At 42.0% G+C, this 20,996-nt stretch overlaps 1 protein-coding gene across 6 annotated transcripts in view; it reads right to left on the bottom strand.

Moving 5' to 3' along the window:
- UNC79 (unc-79 homolog, NALCN channel complex subunit) overlaps positions 1 to 9,029 on the bottom strand; it is a 111,970-nt gene extending 102,941 nt beyond the window's left edge. For all 6 annotated transcript variants that reach the window (XM_061998334.1, XM_061998333.1, XM_061998332.1 and 3 more), the window contains exons 1-2: positions 8,923 to 9,029; positions 3,583 to 3,703 (exon numbers count right to left, since the gene is read on the bottom strand). In XM_061998334.1, the coding sequence (XP_061854318.1) occupies positions 3,583 to 3,703; positions 8,923 to 8,944 (143 nt within the window). In that variant the 5' untranslated portion in view covers positions 8,945 to 9,029. The remainder of the gene's footprint in view (positions 1 to 3,582; positions 3,704 to 8,922) is intronic.
- Positions 9,030 to 20,996: the final 11,967 nt, after the last annotated feature.

A 20,996-nucleotide genomic window follows, 5' to 3' on the forward strand; every position in this document is an offset into this window, starting at 1 on the left:
TCTGTTCACTTTAGGAACAGCAATGAGACTGTATCTAAATTTCAGCTGCAATCATGTCTAATTCAAGAAAAAAAAAAAAACAACCTAAACTTTCAGACATAGGCTTTTGCCTAACCCATACGTTTTAAAAGCAATAAACTGAAGAATCCAAACTGGAAATCTAGCAAATCCCCTAATACCAAGAGACAATGATTGCAGTGTGTTCCTATTTCTGTTCAAGCCAAGTACTGAGAACTTGGGAGTGTCTGCAAGCCATAACTCCATACTGAACTTGCTCCATAACCAATGACAAAGCTAACAGGGCTTGTTTCAAGATTTGCACAACTTTCCTGCAAATCTATCCCAAAATTACTGCCTTGAAAGAAAGGCTTCCTAAAATGACTACAAGAGAATTCCAACTCACCAAGGCAGCAAAACAAGCTTAATCGTTTAATTAGTCACTGGGCATTTATAACTATTCTTTATATTAAACGTTTTGCTGAGAAACACGTATGGAGAATTTTCTCCAAGAAAGTCTGAAAGAATGAGCTGTTCTGCAAGATGTTTATTAAGTCTTAGATTATCCCTCAAATGAGGGAGAAAATACTGAAAATGAGCAGGGCATGAAACAAATTCATGCTGTAATGTAAAGAAATGCTTTTGCCCAAAGAGAAAATTAAAGAAGAACTAAATGAATCAATGTACTATGCGGAGTGTATGGTGATTTTATGTGATGCTTGTTTATAAAAATATGGAACTTAATTTTTTCAGCCATTCCACATCTGTTCCACCCACCCCAAGCTTGTGATATATCGAGGCTATGGACAGAGCAAAGGAGCAAATTAATCCCTTTTGCAATCCAACTATAGCTAGCAGAATGACACCAGATATGAAGTGATCCAAAACAGTGGGCATGCCCCACTGAAAAGAACACAGTCAATGTGTCCGTAACATGGAAATGTGAAAAGTACAATAAACAACAAAAGCTACACCTGTAAAACCCAATCATCATATGGAATTTCTCCGACTAATTGCTATTGCTCTAGTATTCCTATGACTATATATGTTCATCGAGAAATGTTGGTTCTAAAAATTCAGCTGCAAGGAGAGTACATATCAGACTAGGAAATTATTTTTAAATAGCAGATGATCACAAGCAACCTATTCTGAAGGCCAGACCCAAAGTCTGCAGAAATCAATGGACATCTTTGCTACTGTTTGATTGGTATTCTCTTAGCAGCCCAAATTCATTGCATATGCTCTGTCTCAAGCTGGAAAGATAATTCATCACCATGTATTTCTACCACTGATGTTCAATCTTGCAAAGTTTCAGTGTAGGAGGCAGAAAGAAGACTCAGCATGCAGAATATTCAAAGGGATCTCTGAACACACTCTTCAGAAAGGTTCTTAACCATTCTGTTTAGCTTTAGAGTAAACCTTGCAGAGATCTGCACACAGTGGGTGGGAGTCCCCTTCTTTCCATCTGCCACACTAAATACAGGGTGTGTTTTGTTTTGCTGTTTTATCCAGATTCTTTCTTAGCATCAACAAATGTATAAACTTCTGCTGGTTCAACCATAGCACTCAGGCTTTGACCCGCAGTTCAAATTCAGTAGTTACAGGGATTTTGTGTTTTGTGCGTTTGACTTTGCTGAGTATCAGAACTCAGTCTACTTAAATTTATGTCCAAGTCCTGTCCAATTTCTAGTGCCCTTTTAGCTCCGAGGCCAAACAGATCCCCAATTATAAAGGACACAGACATTTGTGTAGACCTGAATATCAGACTTGAGTACCACTTCTGTCCCATGAGGTTCAGCACTATCAACAGCAGGATTTTGGTTCAGTCCCATTCTAAACATGATACAAAGAAATGAAGTTGCTCTACTTTGCAACTGTTGCCCCAATTTCCAATCTTCTCTCATAACCACTAAGTATAAAGCTTTTTCAGTAAGCCCAGGTTTGTCACACAGAACATGTTAGCCATACTGCTTAGAAAGATGAGTGGTATAAAGACACTTTTATTAAGCAGCAGACTTTAAATCTGTCCTGTCTCAATGAACTTCTGCCCAAAAAGATGCAAATCTCATTATAGCACTTGGTAGTTACAGCTAAGAGAAAAATGTTCAGTACTCTGGCTTTAACAGCTTAAAGGCCCATAGCACTTAACCTGAGACTGTTTTGTCATGCAGAATCTCACTTAAATGTGATTTATATGTGTGTGTGTGTGTGTGTGTTGTGCAAATAATCCATTGAAATAGCCTGATTTTGGGAATAGACAAAGATTTTGCAGTGATGTTTACTGACTCTTTGAACATACTATATTGCAGCAGTGGGGAAAATGAGACATCTAATTTATTAATCTTAAAGCCCTGCTGGTTGCCCTAAGTTTCTTCAACTCTCTAAATGATGACGGAAACAAATTTCACAGTGGTTAAACAATTCTGCTCTTGAAATTTTTGAAAGGGAACAAGAAGCTTTTATGTTCACAAGTGTTCCACTGATAATGAGAAATTCTGTCAACGTATCTTTCTTCCTTAGGAAAAGGATCAAGAAGTTTGATATATCCCATGTGCTTTAAATAAATGTGAGAATGAACTACCATTAGTCTTTCAAGTTTAAATTCTTGCTTCTCAACTTGTGTACACCATAGGGCTAGGAATACAAATATATGAGTTAATTCCATTTTGTTAATGTTTTCTCATAAAATAAGGCAAACAGCTGTATTTCCAAATTAGCTTCTGATAGAAGGAGCAATCTTTGCACGTATAAATCAGGAAGCTATGCATAGAAATGCAGCTTAAACTGCATTCAACTGCATTTTTCTAGTGAAAACTAGTGTCAGCCAAAATCTGGGCAGACAAACATCACCTTTTCACTGTCAAAAGTCATTTAAAAAACAATTTGAAAATATGAATCCACCAGGTAGTACCATGGAATGTATGTCACTCCTAATTAAGTCTCTCAATTGTTCATATCTTTTTAGCAAGACAAGAGGTTGTACTTTCTATTCAAAAGGTATTCTGTAATCATATGGTATTTGGTACTATGCATTATCACTCAATATTGGTCTAAATAAAAACCTCAGGTCAGAACAATCCTGATCTGCTGTGCCATTCAAATCCAGACATGTATACAAACTCTACGTCTACTCATGTTGTTATAAGAGACTGAACCAGAACCCAAACCCGACAGCCAGCTGAACTATGGCACAGAAAGAATCATTCTGCTCATCTGGCTCATTACTCTGGGATCCTGTGGCACCAGGACTCTCAAGGAGGCCATAAGTACACACATCTAACTCTACAGGTCACAAATTCCTTTCTTCAAAAGTTCAGCATGTTTGTGCATTAAGCTAAGTCTTAGGGCCAAGCAAATGTGTAATCAAGTTTATTTTAGAATCAGCCACTCAGTAAGCAGCTCAACTGGGCAAATTGGGCAACAGCCACTGAAGAGATTAATTCATACCACTCTTTTCTTAAATTATGCTCTGATTCTTTTTGGCTGAGCATTGACCCATTTAATCTTGCAACCAATTCAAGGTTAATCAATATCTCCTGTAATTCTTCAGCTCTTTTTTCTTCAAGAGCATTAGTTAAAACTTACCTCAATAACGTCTGAGAAAAGTATTTCAGAGTATTTGCAATGTCAGTCCCAGAGGGCACAGGGTAAATGTTGTGGAGGACCCGGTTGTGGTATTCCTGAAGGTAACGGATTTTGGAAGCAACTACATAAAAGACAAAAAACAAATACACAAACTTTCATTTAGGTTTTCTGCAGACTTTGGCAGAATCACACCCATCCCTATCATTTACGATTTGGTTTTATTTAATAATTAAAAAATGAAAAATCTCTCCATTCCTCCAACTTTGAATAAATTGGAGACTCCAGTGCAAGAATGCCGACAGGAAAGCACAGCAGTGAATGTCTGCATCAGTATTAGAGTAATTCAGTGCTAGCAAATTTAAAAACAAAAACCCTAAAATACAGTGTAACAAGAATAAAAAAATCCTGCACTTCTGTGTCTCCAAGCACGTCAAGATTCATTTATAATGAATGAGTCATTGGATCACAGAAGTTCATGTGAGATGGATAAATATTCCTACAGCCAAAAGAGATATAAGCTAAAACAGAGAGAGTTTGTGTGATATACTTTGGGCCATACATTGACTTTATGCAGTGAACTAAAGATACAAAAAGATCTGTGCTGTTTATTAAGTGCCTTGGGGAGTCTGATCAAGCAGGCGAGCATTAGGAGCACTACATCTTTACTGAAAACAGTTTTTTGTTGTTTTAGAAAAATATGTGGGTTTTTTTTTCTAACAGAGATCGTAGTTCAGTATTGGAAAAAAGTGATTACCCACCACAGGTGCAATGTCTGAGATCACCTATATGAGACAGTCTCACTCACTAACCATTCTGCTGCACCAGCTCAAATGTACTTCCAGCTGGACTGCTTAGCAGTTGTTCATAGCATTCCTCTGTGCAGACACAGCCTCAACAAAAGCTGTCTGGGAACCCTTCATGATGTTAGAAGTCCATCAAGACTGTGTGTAACAGGTACTTAATACGGGAGACGCTTCTGAATGACTTCAGTCCTTGAGCATATGGATTATGACAGTCATTCACTACACCAGGATATACCTCAGGGCTCCTCCAGCATGGAAGATAAATTGTGCTTCCTAAACGAGCAATTAGTCAATACTTAGTTTTATTCTCACTGTCAAATGGCATTTATTAAAGAATGAATACCATTAAGTCCACTACTGGAATTTCTTTACTGACAGGGTTGTCAGGCATTGCAACGGGCTGCCCAGGGAGGTGCTGGAGTCACTGTCCCTGTAAGAGACGGGTGGATGTTGCACTTAGGGAAATGATCTAATGGTTGACAGGGCTGGGACAAAGGCTGGACTTGATGATCCTATAGAATTGTTTCAGCTGGAAGAGACCTTTGATTTATGAATTTCCTTAAGAGACATTGCTATGTCACTCACTGCTGCTGTACCTGAACATTTCATGAGCATTCTGCTTTTTCTCTGTACCACTGACAAGTTGAATGAGAAAGGGTGACACTGTATCCATACTACAGAAAAAGACTGAAGGACAGACACCAAGAGCAAAGTGTCTATAACTGTTGCTGGAGGTTCAGCTTAATATACTGAGAGCCATTTTGCCAATATAGATAGCAGTATGTACTGGACTTTTCACATGCAGTAAACAAAAGCATCTGTGGGTGCTCAGTCACACAACAAATGAGGTTTGACAATTTCAAATCAGTTATCCATAAAATAACTGTCAGATAATAAACAAGCAAAAAAAATACTGTTTGCTTGAATTCCATGACAAGAAATGCAGTCTTCCAGCATCCAACTGCTCTCATCACTATCAGCCTTTCTCCTTTTTCTTGCTGTGCTGACCATACCCTCACAATTTCTGTAGCAATTCAAGCTTCTACAGAGAGAGGAAGAAAGCACATGATGTGACTGAACGGAGATGGGGTCTATGGGAAAAGTGCAAGTAAAAATGCAATTGGGGCACTGTCACAATGTACATGAAAAAAGTAATAAACTAATGACATGCATCGTCTCACTCTTAAGTGTTTTACTTCACAACTTTACCTTTACTTTAAGGTAATGTAAATGGATAATTAAAATCAGTCACCACTTTTTTTTTTTTCTTCCCCCAAACAGCTGAAAACAGAATCTTTGTCTCATGGACTCAGATCACTTCACTACAGTTACAAACAGGATAAGAGCCCTTCAGGCCATCACCTAGGCCTGTGGTACCATGGCCAGTGTTTTGCAGGTCATCCCTGTCTCTGTGGAACAGTCATAACTAGGTTCCTATACCCCTCCCAAAACCACTGGAATAGTTATATTTGGTCATGATGTGCTCCACTCCAGGTTACGGTTTATTTTCACAGTCCAAGGCCTGTTTTCCCCTCCTCGTCCCAACTCTCATTCTTTCTGCCCGCTATCTTCAGTTTTAGTCCCAGATTTGCAGGTCAATTTACCAGATTCTTTTTTCAACTGTCATGAAGACCCCTATAGAAACTAATCTAGAGATGATTTGATTCAAAAAGGAATTACTTCATAAGTGTATTTTATGATGCTAATTTCTCTTGCCAGTAAAAAAAAAGAGACTATCAAGCCGGGCAAAGAAAACAGACCATATTTCACAGTACTCCACAAAAAACAATGCATAGCAAGATGTGCAGTTTACTGTGGCTGTGATGGTTTGCTGTCAAGATATTTGTAAGTGAATTGGATTGATAAAAAGACAGATTATGTAAAAATTCAGGTCTAGATGTATTTCAGAGAACTGTGTGCCTCTACAGCTACTTACTTTCAGTGAAGAACATAGGGTATCCAGAATCAATGTTCTTAAATAATTAAGGAAATCTATTTGTATTAATCAGCATTGTCATGCAATTGTATCAGGCAAAATACCCAAACAAGAAAACTTATTTATAAAGCCTAAATATTAACATTATCTTTTTAACCTCACCTCTCAGTTGTTTCCCAGAACACTGACAATTTCAGCACAGCTTCCCAGAACACAAAGGACCTTCTGAAGGAGAGGCCTAGAGCAAAACTTTGTCAGCTTTTGAGATACAGAAGGGCACAAATGACCCAATTTTTGAGCTTCCGAGCACCCAGAGATACACTTTAAAAAGTGATGTCCCTCTTGTGGAAGTACTTAGCCAATGTCATAGGGTCATCACATAAAAGACATTTTTAAATGAAAATTATTCCAGGATACTTCGGTGGGCATCTCTCTTGAATCTACACAGATCTAACTGAACTCCCTAGCCTCTGTGTAAACACTGACTGAATCAAGAGTGAAACCGTGAGGAGTTCTTAAAGATGGTCCTGGTTGCTTCGCTGTCCTAGAGAACAGAGTGGACATCAGGCATTCCCAGGACATTACTTACCACAACTAAACACCAGCTACTGTTATTTAAGGTGAAAAAGAACTAATTTTCTTTTCACACAACAGAACACCTCAGGTATGTCATGATGAATCAAACGATGAAAGTCACTGTTAATACTGCTGGTATGAGATAGGAGATGCAGGTGGTCACAAAAAAGGTAAACTTCAAGATGATCTCCCAGATTGCCACCACTTTACCTCTTGTTCATACAACCTGCCAAATAGCTGTGGATTGGCCACAGACTCATGTTTAGGCCAGTATCTTTTCTGTTTCCTCACTCGTAGTGTTTTGCTGCTCTTCTTGGTAAATTGAGACTCATTATGACTGGTTACTTGACTCCTTCCCGAGACATTCTGGTTCTTGCCTGTCAGTCAAGGAGGGCAGAAGCAACAACAGCAACAGCTGGAGTTTGAAGGTTTGCCTGGCAGTGATGTATGCACATCAGTGTAAACGTTGACAGAGTCTATCACCATTTGTCAAAAACTGCAGGTGGTAGGGAGAAAGACATTTGGTAATACCACAAGACCTAGTCAGGGGAGGGGTCTTGGTAAACAAAATACATTCACAGTAGGTTAGAACACACAGGATATATCCATTAACTAAATACTCTACCTGGAGCATCACGAGAAAGAACATTAGGAGGTGGAAAGATCTGAAACCTAGATCCCAGTTACATCTTAAAATAGAGAACAGGGATGTGGTAGGTCAAGATGCAGTGTCTTGAACAGTACAAGAAAGAAAACACAGTCAAAGATAAAATATGAAAGAAGCTCAAACAGAGCAGAGCAAAAGCATCAGCATTGAAGAAGCAGAGAAGGCAGAATAGAAAAGCAAGAAAATGCCATAGGCAGTGCTGGGACAAAGGTGGCAGAAATCTTTCCACATGCCAATGTGAAAGAAGCATAATTAACATCTAAGTATCACAAGAAAAAACAAACAATTACAAAACTGACGTGGGAGTAGTGAAGGCAAAAAGAATAGAACACTACTGATCTGAGCATTGCACACTTCAGGGTTGCTGCATGGTCAGAACATTGTGTCTCTATTTATGAGGCCAGGAGTGCATCCCTACAGCAATAAATTAGCAACCACATAACATTTTAACAGCAACATCATCCATCACTGTAAATTAGCAGCAAATCCTAAACAACAACAACAAAAAGGTAATTATTTTCCTTTTTCCAGGCATATATAAATACAAGGATACTCGTATGTCACTTTAAGCCTCCCACAAGGGTTCTTGCAGATGCATCAGTTGTTATCAGCACTACCAACAGCGCCGGCCAGTAGCTAGCATGGGATCCGGCCAAGGCAGTGGTTAACACAGCGTGGCTGTGAGGAGGCATGAAAGGCCCTGGGCAGGGGGGCTCCTGCCGGGAGACTCTGGGAGCTGCGGCAGGCTGCAAGCAGGCGAGGCAGGAACGCCCAGTGTGCACTTGCCCAAAAGGTGAGCAGCACAGGCAACCATGCCAGCACACCTCCCTTCTCACCATCTCGCAGCAAGACCACCTTCAAGACAGCAACACATAGGTCACCTCTGCTCTCTACAGACAGATCTCCAGTTTTTGAGGTGGCTACACCCTTTGGGACAGGGATGCAGAAGCAGGCTGGATTCTCCCCGCCACGGGGCCAAGGGCCAAGTCGGTGGTCTCAATCTTTGACTCTCATCCCGTGACCCCTCGTTTCTTCCCTTCAGGTCCCTGGCGCTGCCTGTGCACAAACACGGGCGCGGAGCGGGCAGAGAGATGCTCCGAGGGCCGCCACCACCAAGCGCTCGGCGGCGGCTGACACAGAAAGAACCAGAAGGCAGCACCTCCCCCTCCACCGCTGCCTCCGCCAGCGCTGGCTGCTCCGCGGCCGCCACGCACCGCGGGAGCCACCGGGCAGCGCAACTCCGCCGGGGCACTGAACGCCGGCGGCGGGCTCCGCCACCGGCTTGAGGCACCGCCGGCCACCCGCCCCCCGAGCCCCTCGCTGCAAGCCCCGGCCCGCCGCACAGCCCCGCCACTCACACTGCTCCGCCTTCGTTGACATGCTGCCGGCCCGCTGCCCCTCGGTCGCCGCAGAGCACCTGCTCCCGGCCGTGCGGAAGACGACGACCACCGCGTCGCCTCAGCAGCGGGGCCGCTGCCGCAGGGCTGCGGGCCGGCGAGCGGCGGGCGGGGCTGGGCGGCAACGGGCTCTTAAAGGGAACGCGCGTCTAGCGGCGGGGGCTGGGGGCGGCTGCGCGACGGGAGCGGCATCGCGCGGGACGCCTGGCGACGGATGGGGCCGGAGAAGGGCCTGTCCGCCCGGGGCAGGCCTGACGCACCGCCCCGGGCGGAGACGGTGCCTCGCCAAAGCGCCGAGCTCGCGGCAGCGCTGAGCCGGAGCTGCCGGAGGATCTTGATGAGTCCCGCGGGCCGCGGCGGTGCCTGCTGGGGCTTGCGGGGCAGGTGGGGCTGCCGAGGGGGCTGGTGCAGCGTACCTGCCGCCCGACACCTTGTTCTGCGGGGGGCGGCAGGCGGGCGGGTACTGAGCTAGGGCCCTAGTCTTTCCTTGATACAGGAGTGCTGTTCTCCTGGGTACTTCTCTCAACCCTGGGCTCCAGCCGTGTACTTCAGGAAGCTACGAAGTCCGGAGCTTCTGGCCGGGTTTCCTCACCGGTTTCCATAGTGAAGGAGCATCGTGGACCATCGTGCCTTCCCCGGGAGATAATGGCTGAGCTCAGCCTGGACTGTGTCCCTTCTCTGTCACCGGATCCCAGCTATAGGTGCTGTCCCAGGCACCATCAGTGGGAAGGACCAGTTGTGGTGAGAGTACAGCAGTAATGATTTGTTTGCTCCAAGTGAAATGATTTCCTCAGTCTGTTTCCTGTCAGCTTCTCCAACATCCTGACTTGGCTTTACCAGCTCCTAGAAATGAATAACCAATTATGAATTTCTTCCCTAAAACTTTCCAAAGGATTTATTAATATCTTCACACTTCAGAGAGGTATTGTGGAAGCAGTAACATTTCATCAGCCAGGGCATGGGAGCCTTGATTTTCATAAATTAAAAGCCAGTTGCAAACACACTCTCCTCAAAACACTGGGCTGCATAAGAGTAGGCCTGCAGCAGCGAAAGAGAACTGTGTTGTGGAGGTGGAGGAAAATAAGTACGTTTGATTATTCATCATGCAAAGCAATGCCCCTAAATTCTTGCTGCCCTGATTTGGTGACGATGCACATTCTGTGCTGGGAACTGCTGTCAAGAGGCAGGTGCTGTTCAATGGCATTTAACAGGTTGGCTTTTTTTCTCAAAGCACTCATCTAAAAATATTGCATGTGCAATGTTTTTTAACACTGCTTAATTACGCCCAAAATAGAGCTCTTACTGTACTTCCTTGAGGCTATGGTTTTTTTCTACACTGCCTGCTGCTTCCAAATCCCAAAGAGAGAGGGGAACCAAGTTAAACCACTACCACTAGCTACTATGAACAAGATACTATGACTGTGGTGGGACTGGTCAGCAACTGAAAGGCATGAGTCAACTGTTAGAGGAGTGGACTTCTCAAGAGTTTCCCTGAACAGTACTTCACAAAAGCAAAAACCGTTGGCCCAGTCCCATATATGGTTTGCTCCTTCTTCCTGTTGAGCTAGCTGCAAGTTTATGTAGGTTGCTACATAAATATTGAAGTTTTGTCTTTTAAGAGTAAACATTTACATTTATTCCTCCATTGAAACTGACCTGTGGAAGGCAATGAGAGTTTTTTCTATATATGTTTCATGAATGAAGTACCCAGGGAGGTCACATGGCACTGTTGCAGATACACAATTATTTTAGTTAAGAACTTATCATCACAATGGGTAGTCAAGCACTTGATGAGCACTTGTAATAGTTCAGTCAATTAGCTGAGCACTTGCAAATAACTCCAATACTTATTGACTGAGTAAGTATTTATTTGAATCACATAAGGATCAAACTGCAAGAGTTACATACCTGTTACCTTAGCTATGAGACCCGGGTGAATGTATTTCTTAGGTTACCTTAGTTGTTACCTTAGCTACAAGACCCTGGTAAATGTATTTGTTAGGTTACCTTGGCTATTACCTTAGTTGTTACTAAAACAAAGGGACTGATATCTTTTTTTGACCAGTCACTGTGATTTTGGAAATTTTGTGTTTGTTGGGAACGAATCAAGGTGAAGGGCTAAATTGACAGATGGACATTTTATGCATGCTTGTGTTGGCAAATGTGATTCTTTTGTTTGAGCTGTATAAAAACCCCCAAAATGGTAACTAACAATGGAGCTATCCCCCGTGTTTTCCCAGCGCTGCATAATAAAGAAGTGCCTGCTTATCTGCATTCCTGTGTAGATAATTTTTTTGCAATTGGGGATCTGTCCACAGCACTACAAGCCCCACTTCCCCCAGCCCTAGGTCCCACAACATAGAACATAAGTGATGAAAACACAGAACTTCAGACTGCCAGACTTCATTGTAATAAGCTATTGAAGGCAGGTTCATCTTCAGATGAAATTTCTGTCTGTTGATGCAACTAATCAATCTGAACTGCTTTATTGCTCATTACAGAACAATAGGGAACTCTGCGCTGAGAGGAATTGAGCTCACATAGGTATCTTTTAAAACATACCTAGTGTTCACATACTGCAATGGTGAGCCCACTAAAAACATTCAGGTTGATAAAACAAGAATACCCTGAGAAAATATTGATTCAATTTCTCAGGTAAAATTTCTTCTTTGGTTTAAGTGCCTGAAAATTTCAGCTGGGCATGCATTTATTGAACAAGTCCTTTACAGGCCAGCATGTAATCCAGGTATAGGGAAAGCAAGTTATTGCTTATGAGTCCTTCTGCATGCCTGAACAATGTGGAAGCCCCAGATAAATCCTGATACAAGTCATCTGTTGTTTGGTCAAACAATTTGATAGATTTGCCTAGTTTGTTAATACAAGTATAGAGACTTGTGCTTTAAATTGTGAACAGGTGTCATAAAGGAGCAAAGACAGGAACATGGCATTCTAGGAATTAATTTCTCATCTCTCCATGCTGAAAAGAAGTCATCATTTCTCAGCAAGATCCTCATGAAGTTGCTTAATAAAATGGGTACAGTGCTCCACTGGAATAATTTTTAAGTATCCAAGGTTTAGGTCTGTATGTGTTTTACATCCCCTCTTTTCTTGTTGAGGCTAAACAATCCCAGCTCTCTCAGCTTCTCCTTATATGACAGGTACTCCAGCCTCTTCATCACCCAGCTCTTCCCTTGACTCACTCCAGTATGCCTGTGTCTTTCTTGTCCTGGTAATCTCAGAACATGACACTACACTACAAACAAGGTCTCACCAGTGCTGTGTAGAGGGGAATAATCATCCACATTGACTACTCCACCTTCTTGTCCTTAATGTGTTTGCAATTGATTTCCATCATCTTCTCAGGAATCAAGGTGAAGCTGAATGGCCTGTAGTTTCCTAGATCCTCCTGCTTGTCCTTGAAAATAGGAGTGACATTTGCTTTCTTCTATTTCTCAGGGCTCTCTCCCAGTTCCCTTGGCCTTTTAAAGACAAGCAAAAGCAGTCTTACAATGACATTGGTGAACTCCCTCAGCACTTTTGTGTACATCCTATAATGTCCTATGGATTTGCATCTGCCTGTTTTTTTTTTAAATATTCCCTTATCTGAGTGTCCCCTACTGACAGATAAGTCTTCCTTGTTCCAGAATGTCCCACTGGCCTCAGGGGCCTGGGATTCCTGAAGATGGGTCCTACCAGAGAAGATCAAATTAAAGAAGGTGTGTAATACTTTGGCCTTTTTTATTTAATTCAACAGTAGGTGCTCTGCCCCATTCAGCAATGGGCTCACATCTTCCCTGGCCTTCCTTTTGCTGCTAACGTCCCTGTAGAAGCCTTTCTCATTGCTCTTTGTGTTTCCTCAAGAGATTCAGTTCCTGTTGGGCTTTGCTTTTCCTGGCCCTGTCCATGCACACTTGAACACTGCTTCTGTGTACCTCATAAGTCACCTGCTCCTGCTTTCACCACTTGTACACTTCATTTTTATGTTTGGCTTTTGCCAGGAACACTTTGTTCAGCCGTGCAAGCCTCCTGTGACCTGTGCTTGATTTCCTTCTTGTTAGGAAGGCCCATTCTGGCACTTGAAGGAGGTTATCCTTGAAATCAGCCACCTGGATGTCTGGATATTAACATGAAAAATTATATTCAAGAGAGCTACAAAATATACCTACCTCTTACAGAGAAATCAGTTACAAACCATTCTCTATTCCATGACTAAGAGATTTAGTTCTCTTATTGCCTTCTACTGTAGCTTTTGCAGGATAAGGTAGATAAGGTTTGGAAGGGATGGAGAGCCTACCATTCATGTGCTTTGTGCTGGTTTTTAAATAAGCTTTGTCTGCCATAACAGTGTGCTTTGCAGGTACAACATAATGCAAGAATAAATGAATGAAATATACCATAAGAAGAAAATCAGTCATCCAGATCTAAACTCACTATTTTATGTGTTTTCACTTTGGACTACACTTTCATACATTCAGCTCTGAATAGAGACACAAAATCTAGTAGTGTTCATTTGCTTTTAATCTCCAAGCATTAACAAATCTACTTTTAGAAAGGTAATCCTTTCTGAAAAATCCCAAATCCTAAGCTCTCCTACCTTGAATCATGTACGGAAAATGTCTTAAATTGTTCATAAATTAAAGTGAATATATGAATGTATAATGCATCTATCTATAATTTTATAGGTATACATGTATGCATTTGTATAGAGATATGTTCACTGTTACCAACTCTTGATACATTCTCATGGTGTTTTCCTTAAAAGGCTTAGCTTCTAGAGTCAGGTGATTATGTGACTATTTGATTTTTAAATAAAAATTAGTCCTTGCCTGACACGTTTGGAAACCCAAACGTAATATAAACAATGTTTGAAACAAATGAGGACTGCAATGCCTAAATGAGAGGAAGGACCTAAATGCTTTGTAAGTTTTATCAAACAATACAAAACAAAGACAGATGACTTCCAATTTCATCATTTACATGAAACCAATGTCTCAATTTTTTGAAATTTGTTCACAGTTTCTGTCGGGAGATTATCATTAACTGCATTATGATAGGGATATTAAAACCTGAAGTAGAGGCGGGGAAATGTTTGGAATGTCTCAAATTCTTGCTTTAATCACTACAGGCCTGTCTCAGTTGAAGGCTCTGTGATGAAACAAAGGAGGCAAGGGAAAGCAGAGCAATCCCAATAAGAAAAGCCAAACATAATAAGTCAGATGGAGCAGGAGAGGACAAGCGTGTCTGGCACTCAGAACTTCTCAGTCCATATGGTGAGGTCTCTGTATTTGCATTACCAAGCTGACCTAACCCAGATGCAAGGTGTTTGGTACTGACCGGAGCCCCTGCACAACTGCTGTGCAGGAACCAGCCTCCTACCTGTCACATTGGAACAGGGGATAGAGTCCCTCAGGCTCAGCCACGTGCATTTGACAGCAATAGTTAGAACCGTTAAATTTAATTTGTCTATAAATCTTTGCTCTCTGTAAGCATTAATCCTCGTGAGTGATGGTAAAATAGATAATCGCTTGAGGAAAAAGTCTATCTGGGATTAAAATAAACCATTAGGCTCAGCTCAGATAGGCTACAGCATATAACCTGGTTGACACAGGATGATTTCTGAAGCTCTTCCTCAGGGCTCAGATACCTGCATGAGCCAAGAGACAGCAAACAGGAAAGGCATCTCTTCTTGCTCACAGAAAATCATGTCTATGCATAAAAGTATCACAATATTACCAACAGCTTGTATGATATTGTGCAGGAAAATAATTTCTTCTGAGGGGGAAATGTCCAGTCATAGCCTCTGTGCTGAGACTTAAAAATGCAAGGAAAACTTCCTGTCTTGCCTTTGGTGTTACTGTCACACAGCAGTATGTACAGAAAAAAACCAAACCCAATGGGATCTCCTGCCATGAGAGGACAGGAATGCAGCTATTCCGAGGAGGAAAGTGTACAGTATAGGATAGATACAAGATAGAAATTAGAATAGGGAAGAGAAGTTGATAGTCATGACAGAAGTGATCATGATGTGATCAGAAGCTTGGATGAAGCCACCAGTCCATATCAGTTATGCCATCTGGCACGTGACAAATGCATTTCAGTCATCTCTGGCTTGGGTTTATTTAAAGTAAGAGACTGTGCAGTAAAGAACTCTGGGTCTCATTATCAGTGTGTCATGGTTTGACACAGAGCTGTTTCTGGTAATGGGGAAGGGACTATTGAGATGGCTCCTTTAAAAAGTTGCTTGAAACTCTCCCCAGCTCTGAGCCAGACTCACTTCTGGGGCTGAGCCAATTAGTTGCCTCCACGATCACCTTTTAAGAAGAAGCCAGAAGAGGAGGGTTCTTCCTGTTCTTTCTTCTACCCTTTCTTCTTTTCCATCTGGTGGTGGTGCAAGGAGTTGGGAGAGAGAGAAGCGACCATGCAGACCCCAAGGTCACTGAGGAAAGAGAGGAGGAGGAGTAGGTATGCTGGAGCAGAGACTCCCCTGCATCCTGTGGAGAGGACTGGTGAAGCAGAGATTTGTTTGCATTTCATTAAAGACACCACTTCAGGGACAATGACTCACTTCATTAAAGAACCCGTGCCAAGGGCAGTGGCTATGGCCAGAGGATGCCGTGTCCCATGTGAGGGACCTCATATTCACAGGAGCTGCAACTGTGGGGAAGAACCCACGCCAGAGAAGTTTGTTAAGGACTGTGTCCCGTGGGAGGCACCGCATATTGCAGCAGGGGAAGAATGCCAGGAGTCGTTCTCTGAGACAGAGAAGCGGCAGAGCCCATCTGTGAGAGACTGATCACATTCCCCACTCCCTGCCCCCCTGAGCCATTGAGCGGGGAGGAGGTAGAGATATCGGGAGCAGTGAGCTGGGCCTGGGAAGAAAGGAGGGATGGGGGAGGGAGATCTTAAAGTGTTGGTTGTAATTTTCTCATCATTCTACTCTTCTTGCTTTTATTCCATTCTGTTTCTTGTAGGTAGTAGAAGAAACTTTCCTACTTTCCTCTCTAAGTCGAGTACTGGAGTCTGTTTTGCCCAGAACCATAATTAGCAGCGAGCCCTCCCTGCTCTTGTCTCAATCCACAGCAACCTTGGTTATTGCTTTTCCTCCCATCTCATTAGGGCCTCTGCCATCCTAAGGAGGATGGGGGTGGATGAGGGGCACTGAGCAAGAGACTGTCGTGGTGCTTCATTGCTGGCTGGGCAAAACCATGACACAGTACTATGATTTCAAGAGAACAGCCAGCTTTTGATGCTCATGTACCTTTTTTGTCTCCCTAATTTAGAATAATTAAGGCACAGGAAAAAAAACCAACCAGCCAACCAACCAAAACCAAAAAAACTGCACATTATTAGGAAATACAGTGGTAATTTGGTTGTAATTACAAATCTGCAATTTTCTCCATATCTGACAATTACTTCAACTAGCTCTATGGATGTTAGCTTTGTTATTACATTTGCCAGTATCTGCCACAGTAAAAAAAAAAAATGCCCCCAGCTTCTCATCTAAAGTAATCTCATTAGCTTCCAAGTGAACCAAATACTTAATTTGTTGCCATAGCAGTGGAGTTTTGAGAAATAAATGGTGACCTGTATAAAGAACTAGCACAAACCTGATGTGCATGTACTAGAACTGTTATAAAATCAGAGACTGGCTTTACGAGCACAGTATATGTGACAGCTACCATGCTGTGTTTGTGAAAATTGCCATCACCCTACCTGAATTACATCTCTCTACTACAAGGTGAACTTTTTTCTTACCTTTAAATTTAGGTTTATGCAGAATTGATTATAGCACCTACCTACATGGCTAAAGTACATCGCAATGTTAGTAATGCTTTAGGAATCCCAATGACAAATGTTAAAAATATGCCCTCTTAAACCTATAAGAGTATCAAAAGGCCCAAAGGCTAAGACATGAACATGGAAGACAAGAAACTCAGAGCATAATTTTTATTTTGCTTTAGTATAGTATTTCTACACCAAAAGTTCGAGAAAAGCTTCTGCTGGGCAAACACAGTGGCAGCGAGCAAAGAAGACATGAGATTTTCCATGAAGGAGATAAGCCAGAAAATAAAAGCTTCTGCACTTGGTAAAGCTTACTAGCTCACTCATACCATGCTAACAGCAGTAAAGGTGCCTGCAATGACTTGGCTTCTCTCCTTTTCATCTTAGTTTTCTATGCACTACATTCCTCTGAGCTTCAAGTCTCAGGGTTAAAGATCCATTTACAATCTCTCAGTAAAGAGGGCTACATGAAAACAGAAGTATTTTTAAATACCTGTAAAATGTAATCTGTTCTACTTTTAGGAATAAATGCTTAAAGTGGATTGGAAATATGAAAAAGATAATAGTCTAAAAAGTCCTCTAGGTAAGTAACTTCTAAAAATTATCCCTGCTACAGTATAAACATCCTTATATATCTATATTGACAGATATTAAACACCAGATGACCGTTTTACTGCTTTTCATCTAATGCAGTTCTCTGGCCTTCACTCACGTACCCTGAGTATGCATTATAACCAGGCAATCTTATTACTCATGACCACGATTTAGGAGGACAAGTACAATGGCAGAAGTGTCACAGCTTACTGATTTATTTAGTTTTTACTAGGTGAGAGGAGGATGACAAAATCAGATGCAGGACAAGTGGGCATGCTAGAATGTTCAAAACCTTTTCTGACAACAGATTTTGCAGAATAGCCTTTCTGATTTCAGTGGATGTTCTCACAGAGTGCCAGAGCAGAGTTTCAGAGTACTTGCTCAGCTGCATTTCAGTTACGTGCATGGACTTTTTTTCTGAATACCAGGAATGTAGGTAAAACTCATCAAAAACTGTGGGAAACTTTCCCTATACAGAACTATGCTTTCAGATCAGGCTGATCAATTCAGTAACAAAGATAGAGCTTTTTTAAAAAAATAATCCAGTGCCCCTTTTTTAAACACTCAGGATCCCTCCATTCTCTCTCCAAAAACTTTAGTCATTACTAAAAGCCTGAAGAGAACAGTCTTCTCTGGAAAAAAAAAAAAGTATTTGAGAAGCACACTTTAAAAGTATAGCAAGAATGTTAACTTTTACACTTTCACAGTCCTACTTTCAGAATATGTTTTGATATTAGACATAGAATTACAAATCATATTCTACTAATACTTAAGCATCACAACTAGTACTTAAGCATTACAAAAGGTTAATATGCTGTGGGTTTTTGCGAGACAGACATTAAATCATTAGAAGACAATCGTTTATAACATGTAACATGGTATGCTGGCTTTGCCTGTATTTCAGGGATTTGTGCAGGTGTAGTTTATCACCTCTCCCACAGCAGGGCAGGCACCTCAAGCATGTGTGGTAAGGTGCCTCTAAGTTTACCACAGGTCTATGCTATCTAAACACAGATGTTCTACCTGTCCAACACACAAGGCCAAACAACAATTCATATGATATATATTTTTTTCAACAACCCAGCTGCAGGTCACTTGAACATGTTTACAGTCCTCCTCACCGATCTTCCAATATTTTCTCACAGTATCTGATGACAGATTCAGACTAGTCCATACAGACTCATCCAACTGCAGCAGTTGATGAAAGAGTAAACCTACCACTATTTTGCATCACTACACCAGTTTATATCTGCGTCCAGTTCTACAATATCTGCGAAAGCTTTCTGACCTGGGACCTGTTCCAGTCGTGTTTGACTGATGATAGTGTGTGAACTGGGCCTTTATCATATAATCACAGAATGGTCAGAGTTGGAAGTGACCTCTAGAGATTATCCAGTCCAACCTCCTGCTAAAGCAAGTTCCCCTCAATCGGGTCACACAGGAACATGTCCAGGCCAGTTTTGAAAACCTCTGGAAAAAGAGACTCCACAGCCTCTCTGGGCAGCCTGTGCCAGGGCTCCCTCACTCTCACAGGAATGAAGTTTTTCTTTGTATTTAAGCAGAACTTTTTGTGTTCCAGCTTATGTCCATTACCCCTAGTTCTGTCACTGGACACTACAGAAATATCTATCCTTTAGTTAGCCCTGTTCTCTATCAGGACTTTTGTTGTGTTTTTTTCATACAGAAGCAGGGAGACACACACAAAATCTGAACTTCTTTTTCAACCATTCTATTTTAAACTGGCCCTCAACCTACTGTGAAGTCAGATGTATTATAGTTTATTGCAGCCTGCAGATCTTAATTTTGAAAGGATATTTTCTATTTCTTTTTATAGCTTGGAAGGTGGCACAGGAGCCATGCAGCCGGTCCAAGAACTGCCAGTGAAAATGCTGAGAAGCCAATGATCGTCTCCTAAATTAAAAGAAATAAAGTTAAATAAAGCTAAACAAACTGGAATGCTCCCAGAGTAAGCAGTCTATTGCCAATCAAATTATGTGATATTGTTGAACTTCTGCAGCTATAATCCCAGAGATGTGACAGATTCTAAAAGAAAAATAATCCACAGAGGATTATTTTACGTGTTTGGACTGGAAGCACTAATACCCCGTGGCAGTTGGAAGAAGTGATCTTAGTCCATGCCATACACAAACATGTTTATACAAGACACATTTAAAAGCATAAAAGACATATTAAAAGAGATGGCAAATTTCTTATTTTCCTACACATTTAGTACATTTTGTGAAGAAAATATTTATAGAAACAGTATTATTTGTGTAACAGTTGCGATAGTGCAGATCACCACTAATCATATAGAAGAGCTCTGGGTATCTACCAACACTGGGAGTTGATGTAACAGAGGAGATAGTTGCTGCTAAAATTTACTTATGACTTCCATAATCACATACTGGAATACTTGTGTTGAGGACTATCATTAAAGCTCATAGAAAGGCATCCCACAGAAATGGGATTTTGTGATGCATGTCTCTGTAGGATGCTGTGACAGCATTCCCTTCCTCTTAGGAATAAACTTGTCATCTAGGAGGTGGAAAAGAGGGATTTTTGCAAGGATTGGATTACTTTGGGAACAGTCTTGAAGAGAGCTGGCTTCTAAGTGGGCTGAAGAAAACTAGTATTGTCTATATAGAAGTGGACAGCAAAAGAGAGCTCTTCAAAGAAGACTCAGACTCACACTCAAGCTCTGGGTGAGGAAAGGAAAAGAGAGGACACAAAGACAGAACTCACCACCAGTCCCACTTTTTCCTCAGGTGGGGAGCTGTGGATGCAGCGGCTGCTCCAATTGGCAGACCTGAAGCAGAAGAGTTGGGATCCATGGGATGTTATAGGGCCCATTGCTTTATTCCAGCGAGGGTAGAGCATGGCTCAGGTATCCTGACCAGCCAGGAACTACCACTGACAGAAGTTTGCCAGCCCTTTGCTGTTTTCTGTTGCTCAAAGCCTGTAGCATGCTGAATTTTTCTCAGTGAAGGCAAGGAATCCTTCTGGTTGACAGTCAAATCCTTCCATTTTAAAGTTAGGTGCAAGAAGCACCAACCCAAATGAAAATATACTGGGTATCTGCTGTTCTTGAGTGAGCACCAGCAGGAGTGTGTGTATGTCTGGGAAAGGAGCACTTTGGGACGATGCAGCCACCTCCCACAGGCTTACTGAGTTATTCTGCTGAACCCAGCAGATGGGAGGAGTCTGTCTCTGCTGGTGACGATATGAGGTGAAATGGAGAAAACCATCTATCCTCCCATCTACTAGAGCCTTAGCAGGTTTTTATTCCCCATATTCATGCACATGTGCCTCTCTACACAAATTATTTGCACCCCCAATTACACACTCTCTGGAATTCTCATTTGCCCACACTTGCAAGGGTGGCACTTCACTTACTGCCATCCAAAGAATTATCTGATTCAGAAATAACCAGTACATCAATTAAACTACCTCCCTGCTCCCCACTGCAGAGAATATCTCCTTCCTCCCCATCCTACCCAAAACATTGCTAATCCAGGAGTGCAAAGACACTGTGCAGCTGCATGCTGGGACAGCAGCCATCCACAGGAGGGAAGAGTCAAACCACCTGCTTGGGACGAGCATCAAAGCAGAATATGTGACAGCATAGCTGGCAAAGGCAGAACAATGTTAGCAACATTACT

Source organism: Colius striatus, chromosome 6, assembly GCF_028858725.1.
Source record: "Colius striatus isolate bColStr4 chromosome 6, bColStr4.1.hap1, whole genome shotgun sequence".
Taxonomy (NCBI): domain Eukaryota; kingdom Metazoa; phylum Chordata; class Aves; order Coliiformes; family Coliidae; genus Colius; species Colius striatus.